The sequence below is a fragment of the Tupaia chinensis genome, unplaced genomic scaffold (genome assembly GCF_000334495.1).
Source record: "Tupaia chinensis unplaced genomic scaffold, TupChi_1.0 Scaffold000255_1, whole genome shotgun sequence".
NCBI lineage: Eukaryota > Metazoa > Chordata > Mammalia > Scandentia > Tupaiidae > Tupaia > Tupaia belangeri.
In genome coordinates, this window is record NW_006159735.1 from 1,524,929 (window position 1) to 1,548,607 (window position 23,679).

At 47.1% G+C, this 23,679-nt stretch overlaps 1 protein-coding gene and 1 pseudogene across 2 annotated transcripts in view; one reads left to right on the top strand and one right to left on the bottom strand.

The window, feature by feature from the left end:
• LOC102495698 (ataxin-7-like protein 1) overlaps nt 1-23,679 on the bottom strand; it is a 125,579-nt gene that overhangs the window by 27,428 nt on the left and 74,472 nt on the right. For both annotated transcript variants that reach the window (XR_003549496.1, XM_027772127.1), the window contains exon 2: nt 3,685-3,789. Coding sequence is in view for 1 of the 2 variants with exons in the window: in XM_027772127.1 (XP_027627928.1) it covers nt 3,685-3,789 (105 nt within the window). In the remaining variant the exon portion in view is untranslated. The remainder of the gene's footprint in view (nt 1-3,684; nt 3,790-23,679) is intronic.
• LOC106734932 (cytochrome c oxidase subunit 7C, mitochondrial pseudogene) lies at nt 12,765-12,956 on the top strand (annotated as a pseudogene).

The window sequence follows — 23,679 nt, forward strand, 5'->3', positions numbered from 1 at the left end:
GACTGGGAAGAAGGGGAAGATGACATGAACCCTTAGCCTCACCTCAGTGATTTCATCCCAACAACCCCATTTTACAGACAAGAATACTGTGGCAGAGTCGAGGTAAGCTGCCCAAGGTCACGCAGTGAGTGAGGGTGTCATGTGAACTGTTTATCTGCCTCCAAAGCTCATGTTCTCTCTACTGCTGCAGCAAACTTTGATGACGGTCCATGAGCCCTGGCAAGAGGGGGCTTGAGTTTCTGCTCCAATTTAACCCTAGCAGCTCTGCCTTCCACATGTGTGCCTATATTAGGGTTCTACATGAGATTCCACATGAAAAGAAGTTCTGCCATGAACGAAAGAGAGTTTGAACCGTGCACTATGATATGCAACCTGGCAAGAATGGGTAGAGCCTTTGTGCCTGGAAAGAGTAAGAAGGGTGATGTAATCCGGGCAGAAAGACAGAAGGGCGATGTCTAAGCACACACTTCCCAAACTCTGGAGAGAAGCTGCCTGAGTTCCAGGTCAGGCTCTGTAACTGTCTTCCAGGGGAAGGATCTTTCAGACCTTGGGCCAGGTACTGAGCCTCCCATGCCTTAGCTTACCCAACATCAAGATGAGTACAACACGAGGGACCAACAGATGGTGTAATGGTTACATCACTGGACTCCCACAGAGTCAACTATAGTTCTAGTCTTGGACCCGGTGGCTTTAAACTCACATTGGGTGCGTGTGCACGCGTGCCTGAAAATCTCAAGAGCAGACTGGAGGAGAAGGGATTGTGGTGTGGCCGTCCCTCCTGGGGGATAATTTCTTACTTCCTGTTTCTGTCTCTTTGGTGAGTGCACATGCCTTAAAGCCAAAACCTCTCATAAAAAAAAATGTAAAAAGATGAGTATAACATGAGTACTGCTCTTACTTCACAGAGCTGCTGAGAGATTGTAAGCACAGAGATAAGGAAAACAGTACAGTGGCCTGGCACTTAGCACAATGGCATTCTTACAAATTTATGAAAATAGCAAGGCTAACTGAGGAGAAAAAATCATTATGGACCAGATGTTTGTGTCATCCTGAAATGTTAAAATCCTAGCACCCATTGTGATGGTACCGGGAGGTGATTAGTGGTCTTAGAAAAGGGACCCAGAGAGCAATCTTGTCCTCTTTCCATCAAGTGAGGATACACACCTGCAGCCTAGAACAGGGTCCTCACCAAAATCCAACTGTGCTGGCACCCTAAGAAAGGTCTTCCAGCCTCCAGAACTGTGAGAAATAAATTTCTGTTGCTTATAAGCCATCCTGTCTAGGTATTCTGGTTGAGCAATCCAAACTAAGGCAATCCTGACACTATATAAGGACTTCTTGGGGAAACTCTGAAATTCTCACTCCCCACAAGAGTTTCTGTGGCTCTGAGCTCTGCCTCGCATTCTCTGCTGGCCTTGATCTGTACAGGTTTTGTATCACTGGGACAATGCCTGAAAAACAAGGGCCTCAATCTGCTGAGATACGGTTGTGTTCCCACTGCTGTTTGTCAGCTGATTCAATGAGAAGCTCAGTGGAGCCTGGGCTTTGACTAATGAGGTCTGTAACTCCAAACTCCCAAACTAATTTACTGCACTGCTCAGAGCAGGTGGCCACAAGGCTGTCCTCTCTTCTCTTATCCTAAGACTTGCACCCGCAGTCCCAGGACAGAAGGAGGCCCATGTATCAGCCAGACTAAACCCTAAAGGTTCTCTGTAGGAGAGATGAGACAGAATTCTGCAAGGCACAATGGGGTCCTGGGGCCCTTCCATCAAAACTGCCAGTGAATTAAGTTCCCATGAAGGTTTTGTGGCTTACAGAAGAATGTAAGCCCATGCGAACCATATTGACGACTGTATCCCAGTGCCTAGAACGGCGGCACGTCCCTACGAATGAAAGAACGAGGATCCCACGCAGGAGGAGCTAGTGTCTGCATTCTCTGAAACAGAGGTTCCCGCGGTCGTTCGCTGAACGCCTGGCTGGGTGGGGCCTTCTTGCTGCTGCGCTGCCTCTGCCTCTATACCTGTCCCCTCAGTTGGGGGCACCACCACTGGGTCTCTTTAGAGAGGTCAAACCTTTTCTCTCTTCCAAGCAGAAGAGTCACTTGCTGCAGAGACTGAGCAAGAAGGTCAACCAGTGCCAAGCATACGACCCGCTCCTCTCACACTCACTCTGGCAGAAATGAAAACATTAGAACTACACATGTCCACAGAAGCTACCTTCTCTTGGAGGATTCAAGGAAGCCAAAGCCCTGAGACCTTGAGCAAGTAGCCCAAGGACCAGAGCTGGCTGCAGACTCGGCTTCTCTCCAGAGCTCTGTGTATAGCACTTTCAAGGGTCCTTTCTCTGCCCTGTGATGGTCAGAAAGTCTCAGACTAACTCACAAGAGTGCCCCTGAAGCCTGGACTCTGCTTCTATATATTATAAACACAAAATATACCTACAGTATAGACACGGATACAGATTTTACATATATATACACACATGCATATATGTATAAATATATGTAGATAAGTACATATCTATACATACAAACACATATTCTTAGGGGATACTAGTTTATATCAAAACTACTCTAGAGTTCCGAACACATTTACTAAAGAGCCTAGCTACAGCCCCTTTATATTATGCCTATTTGTTACAAAATAGTGATAAGTGATGGGGAGTGGGAAAGTCAGAAATTAAGAGTGCAAGAAGGGAAAAATGTATATAATCTGAAAAAAAACACTCAATATTATAATTGCTTTGATTATTATTATTATTATTATTTTTTTAGGCACAACACGGAATGTGCTTTGAGACTTCAATAGCAAAGGAGAGCGTTCAGATGTTACGTGCTTCGGAAGAGGGTATGGCTTAAATGAAAAAGACTGGAAAGTGCTATTCTGGCCTCATAACCTAGGACAGCCTTAGAAATCGTCTGGTCCAATTCACTATTAAAGATAAGGAACCTTCTACCCAGAGAGGTTAAGTGACTTTGTGTCTAAGGTCAAATAGGGTTTATTTGTCCCTGAGGGGAGAGGCCATGGGACTTTATCTGTTCTGTCCATGGCACATGCATTGAATGGGAGTCCGTGGTTTGCTGTTGACCAGCTGCTGAAGGAATTTATTATACCAAGGATGTTAAGATACAGAGGGAAAGTTCCCAAACACACCTGGATTTTTTTTTTTTTTTAAATAAGGAGGGTGCTTGGAAAAGAAGAAGGGACCCTAAGGTTTCGCCTGCTCGCCATTTCCTTGGGGCAGAACCCCAATGCCTCATGCCCTGGGCTGGCCTTGGCTTCAGCCCCACTTTGTGTAAATTGAGGAGACTCCTTCCTGGCCCTCTTTCAGGGGGAGAACACGTCAGGGTGCTCGAGTGAATCGCAAGCCACCACACTCCCCTCCTCTTGGGTCACCTGCAGAGGCCTCTGCCAGGCTGGGCGGGTGGTTCAGTCTAGTTCGGCTACCTAAACAAGTTGCAAGTTTTCTCTCATTTGTGCCGACAGGATGGAGCATTTCAGAGGAAGGAACACAGCTCCGAACATCATCTCCCTGTGAGCAGAGGCAGCAGCCCAGGAAGGGTTTACCCACAGCCTTGGGCTGAGACAGACACAAGGCCAGACCCTGCCGGGGAGCCCAGAAGGAGGCGACTGTCCCCAGAGCAGCGGCTACAAATGCATCCGCCGGGCGCAGGAGTCCACTTACCGCAGTGCGACTGGAAAACCTGTGGCTTGATGACCTGATTACAGGCACTGCACACTACGAGATAGAAGTCGTCATGTGCCGGGTAATGGCCAAATAAGTGCATATCTGTGGGGGAAATGAAAACAGGGTTTTTTGAAAAAGCAATTAAGTCTCAGAAGGTGTACAGTTCCCTCTTGGAATTTCTTCAAGGACAGTTTTTCAAACCAGACAAGCAGGGAGGCAATAATCTTTACTAAAGGGAATTTGGTTTGTCATAACGCAACTCCCCGACTCTCAGAGAAGCACTTGCCTCAAAGAATCCCTCTTCATTTCATCCTTGGAAACAGACTGCTATTTCTGTGGATGGTCAGCAGTGTTGGGGCTGCCCTGAGTCACAGGTGGGGGGGGTTGACTAAGTGTGGGATGCAGGGAGGCTCTATTTATTTCCAGTTGGGGGAACTCCTGCCAAGTTATTCTTACTTAAGCAGTGGTCCCTCAGGGGAGTGAGAGAGTTGAGGGGGGCTGAGGACAGAAAGAAGTCACCTTGGCTTGAGCAATCCTGTGGGTTTCCCCAACACCTGAGAGAGACGCCAAGGCTCGAGGAATGCTCCGAACAGGTGGCTCGTTTGCTGCCATCATTATCCACTATGCACCTGGTGAATATTTACTGAGTGCCTGGGTGAGCCTGGCCCTGTGCTGGGTGCTGGGAAAACTGGGGAATGAGGAGGAGGCCCTGCACTCCTGGAGCTACGGTAGGAGACAGAAACATGAAACAGTCGCACTGGTCACCCTGATTGTGACTGTGACTGCTGACAATGAGGTGTGTGGGGTCCCATGAGGGCTGGTGGCAGTGACCCTAGTCACTGATGTTGAAGAACGCTTCCCCGAGGAAGGTGCACATCAGCCAAGACCTCAGGATGAGGAGGGGTTAGAGACAGAAGACCCAGGTGGTGGGCGTGTGGAGGGAGGGAGAGCAAAGTTCAAAGTTTAAGCCAAGGGAGGAGGGGGCACTCCTCAGAGGAAGCTTTTGCCCTTCTGGTTGGAACAGAAGAACCAGGAATGGTGGTGAGGGGTGAGAGTTGTGAGGGCTCACACACCATAAGGCCTATTGACCAATTTCAGGATTTGAAACTGATTTTCAGAATAGGAAGTTAGCGGGGGCCGGTAGGTGGTGTGGTGGTTGAGGCCGCTGGACTCCCACACGTGTGGCTGACCACGGTTTGAGTCCCGGACCTGGTGGCTTGCTTTCTCACTTTCTCTCTCTGTCCCTCTCTGGTCAAATTAAAATAAATAAATAGCTAGATAAATTTCAATAAAAAATTCTTTCAAAAAAGAGAATAGGAAGTTAGCAAGGGCTTTTACGCAGCGTGCTATGATCACGTACATACTGTTAAGGATCAGTTACATGGCACACACCTGAGACACGAACATATGTGTCTCCTCCAAAACTGTACATGAAGGCTCACAGCAGCCTTATTCATAAGAGTCCCAAAGTGGAAATAACCCACGTGCCTGTCACCTGATAAAGGGACAACAAAACGTTTTGTATCTATACAACGGAATACTATTCACTCACAAAAAGGAAGGAGTTCCCGATTGATGCTATGACATAGATGAACCCTGAACATAGGAAGTGAAGAAGCCAGGCACAAAGGCCACATATTATACGATTCTATTACATGAAATAGCCAGGACAGGGACAGAAAGTAGGTAGCTAAGTGTTTACCTTGGGTTTGGGTATGGAGAGATTGGGGCGGTGACTGCCGATGGGTATGCAATTCCTTTTGGGGGTGATGAAAATGTTCTAAGATTGATAGAGGTGACAACTGTGAATATACACTAAAAAGTACTGAATTTAAATGGGTGAATTGTAGAGTATATAAATTATATCTCAATAAAGCTGTCTAACCCCACACAGGAAAGGTCAGTTATGAGGAACCCGTGGTCACATGTCCTTGCACCACTGGGCGGAGGCAGGGCCCTGAGGGTAGTACTGCCAGTGTTCCCAGCTGCCAGGCTCTGGGTGAGTCACTGAGGTGCGGAGAGCAGGGCAGCCTGACACAGACAGGTTCATGGAGGAATGAATGGCATGGCCTGCAGGAAAGTGCCTCTGCCACAAAACTGAACCTCCCCAGACAAACCTCCTCCACCCACCCCTACGCCCTCAGTCACTAGACTCAACCTGTGTCTTTAACAAAAGCTCCTCAAAACGTGGTGGTTCCCCCCACTAGAATATGAAGCCAGAAGGAAGGGCAGCATTCCTCATGGTGCAAAGGAGGCACAGGACTATTCCAGCGAACACCTTCACAGTCTCCAGATTGGTTCATCTCACAGCAAGGAGCAGAGACTCTTCCTACCTGCCCTGGGTGGAAGCAGAGACCAGAAGCAGGAGCCATGTTGGTTTGGATGAGGTGGCTCCCACAGTGGGGTCCTCCTTGAGGTTTAGGTGCCTGAGGAGGCTGCTTGCCCCTGCAGTGCACGGCAGGGCAGGAACTGGGGACACAGGCCTGACTGATTTCTAACTTGTCAGTGGCCCTGGGCCCAGCCTGTTATTTGACCCCTCCAGGCCTGGTCTCTCTCCACTTCTGGGTCTGACTGATACTTGCTCACACTGTGTGTGGGAGAGTTATGGAGGGGAGTGGCATTAGTCAGTGCCTGGCAGGCAGGAGGCCTGGGAAGAGGCTGAGGGAGACCTGAGCTGGGCCTAGAGTCCTGAAGCATGAGGACATCTGTGCTGGACCTGGCGCTGTGCCAGACCTGGGCGAATGTGGCCCCTGGTCACCAGCTGGGGTGACAATACCTGTTGGGCCTTAACTGCAGATGCCATTCTTACTTCACTTTTTGTTTATGGGTTATTATTATTATTTAGTATATATTCATTTTAATTATAAAAGGAATCCATGGTCTTGGAAGATATTTGAAAAATACAGAAAAACTAGCATAAAATTTAAAAATCACTGACACATTGCATCTCATTTAAAGTTACATGTCCTTTTACCTATTTCTTAACACATACACACACACACACACACCCTCAACAGGTCTCACATTGGGATCCTCCCTCCAGCCCTGCAACCAGCCAGGACCACGGGCATGGGCATGTTGGGGTAGACCCTGGGCGTGAACCTGGGGCCCTCCCATCTGGCTCCAGTGTCGCACAGCAGTGGGCCTGCACCACTGTAGCTGGGCCTAAAGTCACATTTTCTAACCAGAAAGAAACTAGGAACTGGCGAGAGCTAAGGCTTATTTAGAGGACTGAGGCTTATTTACTTATTTAATAAGCATTAATTGAGCTGTCTTTCATCCTTTCTGCAACAGGTCAAGCTATGAGGAATAAAAGAAATTCATTAATGAAAAACAACCACCACCCCCAAAATTTCTTGATCACCTACTCTTTTTTTTTTTGGAGAGGTTTTTGCTATAGGGCAGGTGTGCTCGCCAGACAGACAGAGACAGACATAGAGACAGAAAGCGAGAAATCACCCCCCGGGGGGATGGTCACACCGCAATCCCTTCTCCTCCATTCTCCTCTCGGGATCTTGGGCACGCACGCACATGCGCCCAGCATGAGTTTCAAGTCACCGGGTCTGGGACGCGAACCGCGGTCGACTACGTGGGAGTCTAGCGACATAGCCATTACGCTAACTGCTGGTTCCCGACCACCTACTCTTGAGCCAGAAACTGTGCCAAGAGCTGGGAGGCTGAGGACAGAGGCAGCAGGTTGTGGGGAATGTGACTGCATCTTTGTCAGATGCACAGAAAGACCTGTTGGGGGCCTCACAGGACGCCTTTAGATGCCCCGTTCCTCTGTATTCCTCCAGAGATTTGTGGTGGCCACTGTCATCAACCCCACCCCACATACGCACACACCTGTTATGTCACTGAGTTGAAGGTAAAGGTTAAACTAGTCAGACGCAGCCGCCTGGGGGTGTGCTGCCCTCAAGGCCTTTCACCGCCTGGGTCTTGTCTTGTTTTCCCTCAACCTTGTCTACGTCTAGATCATGTCTCCGGTGGAAAGTGAGAGGACCTGCTTGTCTGCTTGATTATTTCTCAGGAAGCTGACCTCAGAATCTCCTCTACAGGCTCCTAATTTCTTAGATGGAAGGACACTTGACTCCCTGGACGACCACCGTGTCACATGGCCAGGAGTTCCCAGTCAGTGTGCCATTTGTTAAATTCACACAGGCTTTGGAATGAAGGAGGGAGGAAAAGCTGAGATAAAAACCACTATGTCAGACACGATGCTAGGGCCTTTATTAGGTCTTTCTCCCTCTCTTTTAATTTACCTCACAAGAAAAACATTCAGTGCACATTTGAAAATAAAAACAGCCATGTGCTGAAGTGGGCTTGTACCAGCTTGTGAGAGCCAACTGTGCATGCTCTCCGAACTCTGTATTTAGTGTTGTTTTGGTAGTAGCTAAAATCGGCCGTGGTGGGCATATTTCTACCATGGAAATGGGCAAACACTACGAATCAGGTCTTTTCTCTTTCTTCTTCTTTTTAAGTATATGTATTTCTTCTGTGAGTGACAGAGAGACAGAGGGACGGAGAGAGAGAGAGAGACCGAGAGAGACCTTGACACCACAGTCCACCCCCAGCTTCGGTCAGGGGGATCATGGGCACACAAATGCCTGGTGTCATCAGAGTCTCTGGATACACACCTGGAACGTTCTCGTGCGGGTCAGCCTTGCAGAGCATTGCGTTTTACCTTCTACCTCTGTGCCACTGTCTGGCCCCAAGTCCTGTGTTTTGTTTTGGAGAGCAAATTGTTAAACATTTATTGGTGCACTACAGAAAAAAGAAGAGAAAGAGTGAAAGGTGACACCACCCATAAACCTACGCCCAGAGATAACACTGTGGACATGTTTATATCCTTCAAGACTTGGTGATGTGATAACATCATCTTAGTTAATCTTCATAATTAACCTATGAAGGTGTCAGCATCCACACTTTCCAGGCAAGGGAACAAAGATAAAGTAATTTACCTGGAGATCCTGTGGCACTGACTTATAAAGTAGGATGAGAGTCCAGGACACACTGACTCTAAGGCCAGCGCTTCTTACTCAACAAAATGCTGCTGCTTTAATAACAGAGTAAGACCCCATTTCACAGATGAAGAAACCAGTTTGGAAGAGTTCCCGGATGACTGGCTGGCTGTTTTAAAGACTCTGAGGAAGCTGGAGGCTGTGAGCACAGGCCTGGGTCAGAAGGCAGGGTTTGGAGCTCTGGACTCAGTAGTGCCGACCTCAGGAAGGTGTAGACATTTCCCACTGTTCATCTCCTTATCTCTGAGTGGGGTGGGCAATTCCTGCCTTGTGGGGTTGCTAGGATGCCTTCTATCTTCTTCCAGGAGAGATTCAGGAGAGAATGTGAAGAAAGCTTTAATCAAAGTCATCTCCCTTATTTTTCGAAACAAACTAGTTCTCCCCAGTGGAGAGTCCTTGTACATCCTTTGGCACTCCCTCATGACAAGCAGGCCTCCTGGGAAGGCTGACTGCTCTGACCTAAAGAACTTCAAGTGTGTGCACGTGCATACCTGTGCACGTGTGTGGACAGAGGAGGACTGAGAGTCACTGGGATTGGCTGCTGGCCAGGAAAATAAGTGTAGGAAGAAGAAGATGGGACTTTGCCCAGTTCCAAACTTGATGTGTAAACATCTGCCAAAGGGACAAAGCCGAACTGTCTGTTTCGCCCTGCTTGCCCCTGAGAATGGATACATGTAGATCAGGCAGAGTGCTCGCACCCCACAGCATTATCACAGTGGGGGCTTCAGTCATCCTGGCCTAATCTCAGCCGGGGAGGGGCTGAGCTCCCTGAGCTCCATTTTGCAGATGGGAGAAACAGAAACATTTTCTTCTGGGTCAGTAACTTTTACTTTTTATATTTATTTACTTCATGTGAGAGACAGACCGACAGACACACGGAAACTTCCCAAAGGGTCTTCATGCCGATATACCCCCAGTCTTGGCAAGCCCAGATCAGAAACGCATGCATGTATAGTGGGTCCTGGAACCTAAACCTCGGGCCATCTCATGTAGGTTCAGTTGTGTCACTGTTGCACCACCATCTCACCCCAGTATTTTTTTTTTTAACTTTTTGACATCCAACTCATATACACACATATAAATATATATTTATCTATATCTAGCTATCTATCCATTCATCTGTCACCTATTGTTGAAATATACTGGTTACACTCTGGTATTTTCTGTGGGTCTTCATGCCGATATACCCCCAGTCTTGGCAAGCCCAGATCAGAAACGCATGCATGTATAGTGGGTCCTGGAACCTAAACCTCGAACCATCTCATGTAGGTTCAGTTGTGTCACTGTTGCACCACCATCTCACCCCAGTATTTTTTTTTTAACTTTTTGACATCCAACTCACTATACACACATATAAATATATATTTATCTATATCTAGCTATCTATCCATTCATCTGTCACCTATTGTTGAAATATACTGGTTACACTCTGGTATTTTCTGTTCTGTTCTACTCATTTCTTTTTGTTTTGCTATATTCAATTTTATTGAAAAATATCATTAAAATTATTTGTAATTTGTAATTATGATTTCTGGTTTACATTTAACTGATGCATACTTTAATGGATTTAAAAAACAGTGATTTTTTAAAAGGCATGTATACAGTATATAATAATCAAATCAGGATCTACTCATATTCATCTTCTTCAACATGGAGCATTACATTATGTTGTACATATCTGTTAATATTTCTACTAGATTTTTAAAAATGCATATTCAAGTGTCCCTCTTTTTCACTCTGCTGCGACACACCATCCTATACTCTAAATCTCATAGCCTAAATTAATATCAAGACCCTTTAATGGGTCGCATCTCAAGGTTTGAAAAAAACACTCCTTAAGGAAATCCAGTGAGTCAGAGGCTGAGTGCAGTTTTTGATTTAACTCAGGATTTAGAGAGGGCCGAGCTGGACCTCGGTGGTCACTTGACAGCTTGAAGCTGTAAACTGAACCATTACTGCTACTTACATGCTGGAGCCAGCTTTTACCAACTCCCAAGAGCTGACTGTCTACAATGTCTTCTTAACTTTGCATCCAGCAATGGCACGTTGGTGGCCTGAGTCAGCCAGAGTGGGGATATTTACGCCATGGAAATCAGCATCCACTATGAACCAGGACTCCTTTGCTTTGAGAGCTGGTTGTTAAAGCATTTGGAAGCACCCCACTGACTAGTGCTCACTCTGGCATCACTCTTCTTTGGCTGGATTTCCCCAGCTACAGAACGGAGAAAATGATATTCATCATCTCCCGAACTGTGATATAGACAGGCTTTTGTAAAAAATTGGGAGGAAATCATTATATTAGTACAAAATTATGGTTAAAGAATCGATTACGAACCCCAAAACTTACACACAGCAGAGGCAGCTAAACATGTTGATCACTTCCTGTATCAAATGAGCACACAGAGAACATGAAGTGTCGTAAGTGGAGTGAGGGGATGGGGGAAGATTCCTGGAGTGCTTTCCAACGTCTGCCGACTTCATGCTTACTCACTGAGGGTTATTCACGAGGATTATTCACAGATGAGGCTCACAGCACACACCAATGCCGCTTACACATTTATCACATACAGACTGTTCTCGGTGCCCCTGTCTAAAGCAGGCAGCCCTCCACTGTCTTTATTTAACTACTGGTACAATGTCATTTGTGGCTAAGTCAACTGTACTCATGTTATCGATTTGGTTGGCACACTCAACCTGCTTCCTGATAGCACTTGAGGCTCCCCACAGCTTCCCTTTCCTTGAAACGCACCAGGAATCCCCCAGAGAGCAGAGGAGGGACGGAGGGAAGCGAGTTCATTGGTGATTACGTAGAGAGAAAGTGTGGGACAATGGAATGATTTCTATGAATGTAAAGTAACAACTCTGATTTACTAGTGTAGTTGGTAAATTGTTTCTAAAGTCAAGACTGAAAAGAAATGAGCAGAATGGGAGAGAGAAGCATTCCGTGCAAGATAAACGGCGTGCGAAGGAGAACACCTTGACAAGCCGTGGCTGGAGAGCTGGGTGCCACTGGGCTTCCTTGGTAAACTATCAGAAGACGTGCTGGTGGCTGACAGTGGTTTTGATTTGTGGGCTTACATGGACTCAGATCAGCCAAATTACTCATGTATATATAAAATTTAGTTTCTATCCAATATTCCTTTTTTTGAAAATGATTGAAGCTAAAGAAAAGGCAAGATGGCACCTCCAGTTTGTTATTTGTACAGGACTTGTTTCTAAGACGGGACAACAGCTGGTTTTGTGGATGCTGGATCAAACTGCCAAGTAGGCGCTATGCGCTTTTGAATTTACCCCAGACACCTTCCAAAGCTTGAGACTTTGACATGAGGCAATGACTGGTGAGAACGCAAATAATGACCACCTTAAGAAAGAGTAAGTGAGGGCTGAAGTCTTCTGCAGCGAGCAGGAATTCCAAGTGAAACAGGAGACACAGAGAAGCTGCAAGAAGCAGACTGCTTCAAAGGCAGTCGAACAGCTTATCAGCAATCAGTGATACCATGCTCGCTAGAGAGAACACTGAGGTGGGAAAAAGAAGACAACAGAACAGACCAGCTTGGATTTTGTTTCCTGGGGAAAAAGGATAAAGCCTGAGAAAATAGCCTTAGATTTCCCCCATAAGTCTTTTCTAGGGTTGTAAAACCACTTCAGTTGCTATAGGAATGATAAAGATGTCAAGGTAGTACATGTTACTATACCATAGCATATTACAGATAATTTCATATTATTTTAAAATTATGCTTTGTTAACTTTTTCTTTAAAAAAAAGTAATGAGGCTCAGCCTCAGTGGCACAGTCAGCTGGAAGTCACATGGTCAACTCTGGGTTGGGTCCCAAAGCCTGGATGACCTGAGACATGCATGCACCCAATATCTTGATGAGTTGGAGGGCTGGGGAAAGAGGTTTGCAGCATGACCAGACCCTGTTGAGGGTGTTTCTCTCTCTGTCTTGCATGTGTGCACAGGGAGTCTATCACAAATAAGATAAATAAAACAAAAAGAATGTGGTTAAGGCAGTGTGGCCATTTCTCCCATTTTTGGACTCTGCTTCCAGCAGCCCCATGCTGGGACAGAACATCCGGAGGTTCATGACCTCTGTGGTCCGTAGGAGCCACTATGAGGAGGGCCTGGGGAAGAATCTGCCATTTTCAGTGGAAAACAAGTGACAGTTACTCGTTATGACGACTTTGCACTTTGGATCTGGATTTGCTGCACCTTTCTTTGTAGTAAGACACCAACTACCTAAGAAATAAGGATGTTTTGAGGACCAGTAGTTAGCATAATGGCTATGTCGCTGGACTCCCATGTAGTTAACCGTGGTTTGCGTCCCAGACCCGGTGGCTTAAACTCACGCTGGGCACGTGTGCGTGCGTGCTCAAGATCCCGGAGAGGAGAATGGAGGAGAAGGGATTGCGGCATGGCCATCCCCCCTGGGGGGGGGTGATTTCTCGCTTTCTGTCTCTCTGTTTCTCTCTGTCTGTCTGGCGAGGGCACGGGTCCTATTGTAAAAAAAAAAAAAAAAAAAAAGAAAAGAAATAAGGATGTTTTAATTCATCCATTTAATAAACATGAAGAATATTTTAAGAGGCGCAGTCACAATCTCTGGAAAATGGATCAAACTCTAAACTCATAGCATACTGAATATGCTTGTAAAGAAACTTATGACCTGAAAAAAGAAAAGAACGTAGCTATGAAAAAATGTGATTATTTAATTTTAACACATCAAGCCCTTTTCAGGCACGTAGGTGTGTACCGTGTCTAAAAAGGAAGCCTGTAGCTCATTGGGAGGTTATGGGACTGACCGATCAGGGTAGGACCTAAGGATGTGGCAAATGTGTGACAGTGGCTGGAGAGCTGGGTGCCACCGGACTTCCTTGGAAAACTATCAGAAGACGTGCTGGTGGCTGACAGTGGTTTTGATCTGTGGACTTACATGGACTCAGATCAGCCAAATTATTCAGAACAGCCACTGCGGTTCAAGGACACGAATGACTGACTCCAAGCAGATTCAAATCAGGACATAAGACGGCTGGTTCTAAGAGCCTTCCCTTCCCTTATGAATCTTATTATGCTCATTATGCAGTTTTTATTAATTGTTTTTTCTTTTTTTTTTCTTTTTTGCTGGTGGAGTTTCCATTTTAATCACTCATGCCACACTGGAAAGCTGGAGGGGATGTACAGAACTGTCTCTCCTTTGTCCTCGCAGAGTGATTTTATTTGTGCCCCCAATTGCAAAATCTACTTTCATGCATGAAACGAAGTAAGTTGGGGTTTACGATGACTTCAGACCTGATGCCTCTCAGTTTCCTAGAAGAATGGTGAACTCCCCCCTGTAGGAAAATGCAGTCACTTTCTGTTTTTTTTTTTCAGATCTTTGAAGACCAAAGTCCCAACTGTACAGGCTTCAAAAATCTAGAGAGGAAAATTGAAACAAGGGGACTAGAAAAGCAGGTAGGGGCAGCCAGCTCTGCAGCATCTGTGAGAGAGGGCAGAGGGAAGCTTGTCTTTCCTACAAACCAGGGGCCACCGTGGTTCCTGGCCTCTGTGCAGTGGCTAGGCTGGGCTGGAAAGCACTTCCTGGCCTGGCTGGAGCCAAGAGCCAAGCTGGTAGCACGTGGGCACTGAGAAAGCCAGGGGCAGGCGGACGCTCCCTGCGATGCTGCATGAACTGTGCCCTCCAAACTCCAATCCCAGTCAACCAACAAATATGACCATGCTGGATAGCCAAATCCCCTGATATGCATTTGAGGCAAAAGGGCTGTGCTGGGTCCCCACTTTACTTCCTCAGGCCTCAGAGCAGCCACAGCCCATAGTTCAGAACAAACATTATAAGAGTTGGGTCTTAAAAGTACAGTGCCTGATTGCTGGGCTCAGAAGTCAGATAGTCCTGAGTTCGAATCCTGACTCTGACATCCAACATTGATAATTCTTTCTAAGCTTCTGTTTTGTCACCTGGAATTAAATGACACATTTGTGAAGGGCTGGCACATGGTAAGGATATAAAAATAGATCATATTGTCTATAGCTTTCTTCTTGTCTCTCAAACTCACCGGGCCTCTCCCCTGGGAAGCCTTCCCCTTCTCCTCACTGAGCTATGTGACCACAGAGGCTGTAATGGAGTCACTTGTGTCTGCCTCTGACTCTCATCAGACTTCTGGAAGACAGGAATTGTGACTTATCACCTCGTATATCCCCATAGCCAGACTGTCACATGGAAGCTACTGAATCAATGTTAATATGTTAAGGAGGGTGAAGCTTCCAAGAAGCTGGTTTATTTTCCATACTTCTTCATTTCTTCTTCTCTCAATGGGGAAAGCAGTGCATGATGACAAATTGCCCCAATATCCAAGCTGCTAGCTAAGATGATGAGGTCAATTATTATATCTATTTATTTACCCTGTGAGCTCCTTGGAAGATAGGTGCTATGTGAACCTAAGAAGCAGGCGTGTTCCCGGTGGGCTATGCTATGTTATTGCTGACCCCCGCCTTGCCAAAAGTGCACAAAGTCTGGGACCTTTCTCTTTTGTCAAACACCGCTACTCCCCACCCTCACCCCCAGTAATGGACACCTCTGAGCCAGCATTTGGGGTGGGCCTGGTCTCTCATTTTCTGTTTCCTGACTCTGGGGCTTCTCTTTTCATCAAAACTGTGTTGATTCAGGGCCTGGAAGATGTAGCTCTCTCCTTCCTTTTTCTTTCTTGTCTTAGTTCTGTCTTGTCTGACCCTGGGCTAGCATGCAGCTAGGCATGGCAATTTGAGCCTGACCTGGCAAACTAGGCAGTAATGACCTTGGTAGCCAAGAGAATAATTTTGCAAAGGGCCTTCCCCTTTGACTATATCTGGCTTAGGTAACAATGCCAACAATGTATCCCCCAGAATGTTTCTGTGCATGTAAAACCAAGCTGGACTCTCTCTCAAGTAGCTGCAGGGACACTCAGGCTTCTCCCTGTCCATACCCACCCTCGTCCATCATCATCCCAGCCAGGTTGGCTGGAAGCTTCTGGCCTGACATCCCAAGGTCTGCCCTTCAGAACAGATGAGGCACGTGTAACCATTTGGCAGGCTCAATCCTGGTGAGGAATCCTGGCCAAAGCTATTCTTACAGTGAGGGTTGCTTCGGCTTAGAAATCAGCTACATAGATACAACAGTCCCATTCCCCCTCATCAAGTGCCCAGTGCCCATGTTCTATATAAAACAGTTCCCAACCTTTTTGGCACCAGGAACCAGTTTCGTGAAAGACAATTTTTCCATGGACTGGGAGCAGGAGAGGGGGGAGTTTGGAATGACTCCAGTGTGTTACATTTATTGTGCATTTTATTTCTGTTATTATTTTTATTGTACTATATAACGAAAAATGTACAGAACTCATCTTAATGCACTATTTGCAACTGCTGCCCAGTGCTAACATCACCACCTTAGCCCCATCTCAGATCATCAGGCATTAGATTCTCATAAGAAGAGAGCAGCCCGGATCCCTCACATGCAGACTTCACAGTAGGGCTTGGCTCCTGTGAGAATCTAATGCTGGCATCGATCTGACAGGAGGCAGAGCTCAGGCAGCAATGCGATGGGGAGTGGCTGTAAATACAGATGAACCTTTGCTCACATGCCTGCCACTCACCTCCTGCTGTGAGGCCCAGTTTCAAACAGACTATAACCAGGACCCATCTGTGGGACCCCTGGTGTAGAGGACAAGCATGTTCAACCAAGGGCCTGCCAATAAAACATGTCTTATTCATTCTGACTCAGAGAGGGAAGAGGAGAACCAACCAGTTGGGGGGAATTCTAGTCCCTTTCTCTGGACTGAGAAGGGTTTACAGAATAGGTACACACAGGGCCTGCGAATGCTTTGGAGTCAGCAGGAGTCATCAGGGACTCCCTTCCGTCCCAGGTTCTGCTACCGGGTTCATTTACATGTGTAAATGTTCATTTATATCATTATGCCCGTATTTCCTTCAACTTGAGGACTACAGTTGAGATAGTATGTGTTTTCACAAATCCACCAGGGCCTTGGGACAGAAACTACAAGGAGAACTTCAAGCCAGACTTGCCTTCTCCTTGCATTACTGCTGTGCCTCCAGCTGGCCCACTTGCTTTGTCTGGAATCGACTTTCCTTACCCCGAGCCCTGTCAGCGGGATTCGAGAGCTGTTCTACATGAGGCCAATATCCAGTGGATTCCGGGGTATTCCTCCTACCACATCAGGGTCATCTCTTAAGTCCAGGGTGCGTCTGTGGGCAGAGTCTGTGATGTCCTCCCTTTCTGCCCCCCAAGCCAAGAGAGATCTTTGTGAGGTGGATGAGGGAGCGATGACTTCCATATGATGTTTTTTCTTACAAGACAGGTTATGGTCAAAGAGAATTTTCAGGCTGAACATGAAAGTGCTATTAGAACACCTAAGTGGGTCAAGAGGAAATCAATGGGAACATCTTTTTAAATGTCTTTTCATATAGGACACTCCACATTCTTATTATGGTTCCCTGACTGAAAGTGGAGGGTGGACTAACTGGTCCCTTTCGTTCCTTTCCAGCTCTTCAGTTATGCTAACTGGTTCAACAGGACATCTGTCAAAAGATGGTGAGGACAAAGAGAGGAAAGGGAGGATACCATAGCCATCCTATAAGGGAAGTGTCTGAAAAGGGCAAAAGAACACAAACTCTGAGTAGTTCACTCTTATGAGGAGTTAGAGGGGGCTACTTATCCAACCATCCATCTATCTAATCATCTATCACAGAAAGCATTTTAACTTTGTTTTTTAGGTTTTGCTATAGGGCACATTTACTTGCTGAAGAGAGAGACAAAGAAGAAAAGTGAGAAATCATACCCCAAGGGGGATGGCTACACAGCAATCTTTTCTCCCCTTGGGATTTTGGGCACACACACACACACACACACACACACACACACACACACACAGTGATTTTCAAGCCACCAAGCTCAGGACTCGAATAGTGTAGTAGGCCCTGTGGGATCCAGCTACCTTAACCTCACGCCACGTTCTGGCCCGCATTGTACCATTTTAAGCAGTAGCTCAAAGATGGATTTAGGTCGGCTGTTACCTGTTTTATTGTTACATCAAATATTATTATTAATTTTTTAATTCACAGTAGAGCACATAAGCACACACAAGAGACAGAGAGGAAGAGGGTAGGGAGGAGAGAGGGAAAAGCACCCTTCACGGAGCTTGGTCATGCTGCCATCCCCTTCCTCTAGTCCTCTAGCCCCTTCAGGATCCTGGGCATGTGCACACATGCCTAGTGTGTTTTCAGGCCAATCAAGTTGGGGATTTGAACTGTGGTTGGCATGTGGCTTCCAGGTCTGCAGTGTGGTACCCTGCTGGCTGTGCCACAGAGACTGTGCCACAGATGCTATATTTTTAGGTGGCAGGATAAGATATGACTTTATGAAAATAAATACAATTTTTTTTTTGGAGAGATTATTGCTATAGGGCGCGTGCGCTCGCCAGACAGACAGAGAGATATAGAGACAGAAAGCGAGAAATCACCCCCCAGGGAGGACGGTCACGCTGCAATCCCTTCTCTTCCATTCTCCTCTCGGGATCTTGGGCACATACGCACACGCGCCCGGCGTGAGTTTTAAGCCACCGGGTCCGGGACGCAAACCGCGGTCGACTACGTGGGAGTCCAGCGACATAGCCATTACGCTAACTGCTGGTTCCCAATAAATACAATTTTTAAGACAAGGAAATAAAGAAACTCAGCTAACAGCAAGAAATGCCTGTTGGTCTCCAAGGACTACCTTACAAAGTGCACAAGGGGCCGGCAGGTGGTGTGGGGGTTAAGGGTGCTGGACTCCCACATGGTTGACTGCATTTCAAGTCTAAGAACTGGAGATTTGCTTTCTCACTTGCTCTCTCTCTCTCTGTCCCTCTCTGGTCAAATTGAAATAAATAAAGTTAAATAAAAAATTAAAACGAAGTGTACAAGCCTCATGTGTATTTCATCTTCCCCACCCCATCACAAGTCCCTTCATGTAGGAGGAGCTAAGTACAAGACTGGCTTGAAAATCTCCATGTCGGTAACTAAAGACCGTCTTCTTTCTGACCCTTGAACAGAATCTGGACTTAAAGGAAAGAAAAAAAAATCTGCTTTGAGGTATTCTAAAGAACTGAAGTCCTTCATTTTGCTTTTTGAGATTCCTATGTTGAGAGGTTTTCATTCTACTTGAATGAAAACAAGATAGGGAACCCAGGACAAAGGAATGGGGTGGAGTGGTCAGTTGACGGTGAGGTGAGGGGTGAGGGTCAAACCCATGCTCCCTTGACAGCTTTAACACTGTATTAAGACTGGAACAATTAAGGCAAGACACCATTCTTACTAGGTTTCTTCACTCATTGGAGATTTCCATTTAGAAGTGGACTGAATGGTGTTGGGAGGGGCCCAGCGGCATCCATCTACCAGAAATGGATGCACCAGCTGTCCCAACATAGCAGTTTGAGAGACTTCCTGGATGCTATGTTGCAGGACCATGCTGAAAGCAGGGTCCACGAAGAAGTCCTCTCCTGGCACCTCATGAACACAGGACATGTGACATTTGTAGAATCACATGAGGGCTTTGCCAGGGAGACTCTACCATGGTAGGCCCTGGCTATTATGTTACTGTTACTAATGCCACTAATGACTGCTCACCCACAGGGTGAGGAAGATGCCCACCCCAGAAAATCTGCCCATCACTTCAGACACACCAACCCCTGCTCAGGGGTAGGGGGTTACATCAGGGCTCTGTTGGCAGATTCCAGGATGAATAGATATTCTGCTCAGCATCCCTGAGACTGGTGTCCAAGGATGATGGGCATCCCCATGCCCCGTCATCTTGATGAGTCCCACGGCGGTGGTGAGCTGACTTCTATTTGGAGAGCTCCCCATCCCAGGGCACTTCTTTGTGTCTTTCTGTAGAAAGCAGAAGTTAGCTCTGGCCACGTTTTCTCCGTAACTGGCAAACAGGCCATTGCATGCCTCTCCCCTCCCCAGAGGCCTTGGAGTCTCTCAAGCACCCTTCAAATTTACAGTGATCACCCAGATAATGCTGCCAGAGCTCAGAGCAAATCTGCCATCTGGTGCCATCGAGAGAAGTGTCCACACAGCCGACAAAGGACAGTAGAAAGGAACTGCTTGGTGTCCACTGGAATTAGTGTCCGAAACACTCACGCCAGCAGAACAGACCACTGACAGATCTCCCAAGGCACTCAGTTACCAAACCTCTCAAGCTGGACAGTCATTGGCCCAGTGCAGGACAGAAACGCACCTGCACACGAAGCACCCAGGCTCCTCAATCACACGGACCGGGCAGACCACTCTGATGTTGCTGGCCCTACAGTCGGTGGCCTTTTGAGTACAGAGGCCCAGGAGGAAAACAGTCTCCATAGACAGGGCTAACACAGAGCTGTTTAAGGGAATGCAAAATAAAGCCCATCAGCTGAAGGAGAACAATAACCTGTTTCCAATCACAAATCAGGCATGAGGTTCCCTAGGTGCCCAGGAGTAAAGAGAGATGTCTCACCAAGGTTCATGAGGCTCTGGGACCGGGCTCCAACCCTGGGGTCCCACATTCAGCTTCACCTAACCCTCCTCTGCAATTTCCCCTTCCTTCTCCCTCCCCTCCATACTTGTTGGAACCCTACACCTTCAAGGTCCACCCAGTGTAATCTCCAGGAGTCTTCGTGGATTCCTACGGAGATAACTAATCCTTTCTCTCTATTCCCACAGTCCTCTGAATCGTCTTGCGGCACCCCGCCCACTCTGTCTGGTGTTTAACGATAGCGGTGGCTACGTCTGTCTTCCCCATTTGTACACTAATGTTTTTATACACAGACTCAGACATGTATCAGTCAAAAGTGAAGACTGCCAGACACACGCTCAAATGCTTAAAATGAGTATCACTGAATCAAAGCTGTCTTACTTCAGGCAGAGGAAGAACCCAGAAAACTTAGCAGGGCAGCTGGCGGGGTAGTGGGATGAGCAAGAGATTCCCGCTCTGCCTCTCGCTGCCATGCAACACAGGACAAGCCACAGAATCTCTCCGGCTCTACATCTCCTCTCCTGGAAGAAAGCAGTCCTGCCTTCTCTGTAAAGTTGCTGCTACAATTAGATAACATGCCAGTGTCAGCACTTTTTTTTTTTTTTGGTCAGAGGGTATGCATGCTCACCAGAGAGAGAGGGAGAAGAAAGTACCCCGCCCCCCCCGCCAGCAGGTGTGGCCACGCTGCAATCCCTTCTGCTCCATTTCTCTATCCTGTTGGGACTTTGGGCATGCCTGTATATACGCCTGGCACGTTTTTCAAGCCACCAGAGTGGGATTCAGACTGCTCGGTTGACTATGTGGGATTGCGCTCCCTTATCACTAGGCCACAAGGCCAGCCCTGGTGCCAACATCTTTTAGGCGCTCAGTTAAATGCCTACAAAGTGGAACTGAACTTTACCTAAATTAGCTAAGTCAAACACTGAAGACCCTCAGAGGAATACTATTTGACAGAGGCAGCTCAGTGTCATGCTTAGACCAAGTGGTAAGGGACCAGCAGATGGCATAATGGGTACATTGCTGGACTTTCACATAGTCAACCGTAGTTCACATCCTGGATCTGGCAGCTTAAAACTCATGCTGGACCCGTGAGCATGTGTGCCCAAGATTCTGAGAGGAGAATGGAGAAGGTACCGCAGAATGGCCAGGCCCCCAGAGGGGTGATTTCTTGCTTTTTGTCTGTCTCTCTGGCAAGCGCATGCACCTATAGCAAAAATCTCTCTTTAAAAAAAAAAGAGCACAGTAATAAGATAGCCTGGATTTGCACCCTGGCACTACTCGGACAATTTCTCTGAGCCTCAGTTTCGTTCTTTCTTTCTTTCTTTTTTTTTTTTGGAGAGGTTTTTGCTATAGGGCATGTGCGCTTGCCAGACAGACAGAGAGAGACAGAGAGAGAGAAAGCGAGAAATCACCCCCCAGTGGGGATGGCCATGCCGCAATCCCTTCTCCTCCATTCTCCTCTCAGGATCTTGGGCATGCACACACATGTGCCAGGCATGAGGTTAAGCCACCGGGTCCGGGACTCGAACTGCAGTCGACTACGTGGGAGTCCAGCGACATAGCCATTACGCTAACTGCTGGTCCCTGAGCCTCAGTTTCTTTAGCTGCAAAAAGGGAATGGTAGTTGTTGGCGTGAGATGAGGGCAACACATGTCTGATGTCTGGTGCTTGAGAAGCTCTCAATAAATACTACAATTTAGACAAAATTTGCATGGTGAGACTTGAAAAATATAGTCCTGTTTTACTAGAGCAAAACGGTGAGTGTTGAGAATAAAATGACTACATTGTAAGTCACTAGGCCTTGAACTTCCAGGCATCGAAGCCACAGGATGAGTAAACTGGAGATAAGGATTTCTGAAAGTGTGAATACTACTACAATTTGCTCACGCAATGCAGATGCCTAAACTCCATCCCCAATCTATCTATGGAATCAGATACTTTGGGAGTGTGATCCAGTAAGATACATTTTATTTACTTATTTTCAATTTACTATAGGGTGAGTACATTCACTGGAGAGAAGGGGAGGGAGAGAAAGAGAGAAAGTGAGCCCAGCTCTACACAGACCAAAGGCACTACAGCTCCAGGCCCCTTATTCCTGGGACAGGAGGCTCCCTACAATACCCTGGCTCCAGCACATGGCCTTCCCTTCCAGGGCCGCCCAGAGCGCACATGTTTTTTGTCTTCCATCCAGTGGCACAGCCTGGGTCATCCCACACACACAGTAGGGATGATCGCACTGCAATCCCTTATTCTCCATGCCCCTCTCACGATCTGGGGCACACTCACATACATGCCTGGGGTGTTTTTCAAGCCACTGGGTCCAGGACACGAACCATGCAAGTGGCCAGGTCAGGTCCAGTCACCCTAACCACGACCAGCAGATACCTGGTCATCTAACACCTACTAGTACATACAAGTTTTAGTCTGGGAATACAGAGCATCTTGCCAATTGCAAGATTCTGTTAGCTTGGGCATGGTGGCTCATGCTCCTATGATGTGCCCCACAGGCTGGGCCACGTGAGAGGCCCAGGTCTCGTTCCAGGTCCAATCTAAAGGCCAGGTGCAGGGGTGCCTCTGTAATTCTAGTGACTTAGGGAGGTTAAGGCAGGAGGACTCTGAGCTTAAGGCAGGCCTAAGCAATGTAGGGAGACCCTGTCTAAAAAGGAGTTGGGTATGGTGGTGCCTACATGCAGTTCTAGTTAGAAGACTAAGGCAGGAGGATCTTTTGAAAAAGATTCTGTCTTTAAAAAAAGATTTTATTAGCCAAAGGGGGAAGAGATTCTGTCCATGTAGGGCACGGGGAGTAGCCCTGGCATGTGGTTTGGTTGGCTCCTGCTATGTACCTCTGTCTGTTAATGCTTTGGATGTCATACAGTTCAGGGGAGAGCGGGGGCCAACCTGAGCTGCTCATGAGAGCCAACGGTGTGCCTCTCTTTCAACTGTACGTTCAGGGACTTCACGCTGGTAGTTTGCAACTGGCATGGTGCGATGATTTACATCTGGGAAACTGGCAAACACTACATATGACAGCTTTGAAAGTTTTTCAGAGAGCAGTAGTGGCACACCGTAGTTCTTATCCAGAGCCAAGTTCTAGGCTGGAACTCAAACTCCACGGAATGTGGTCAAGGGTATTATATTTAGGTCCTTGGATGGTTTGGGGCCAGTTAAAGCCTACTTTCTAAAAACCTACCTAATGTATGATGCTAATGTTGTCCTCACAGCTTGGCTCTCAAGAGAAAACCTCCTTTGTGCTCTGTGGTCATCCCCTGCCCCAGTGCTGGGTCAGTCCCCTGACAAATTGCAGACTTGATAGCCAAGGGGAACGTAGTCAGGGTGTGGAGGCTTCAGGGCCAATCCTTTATCACCACTAGAAAGATATCTCTGTTCTCTTGAGGGCTGCCCAGTGGCCTTCATATGCCCCCCCCCGCCCCCGCCCC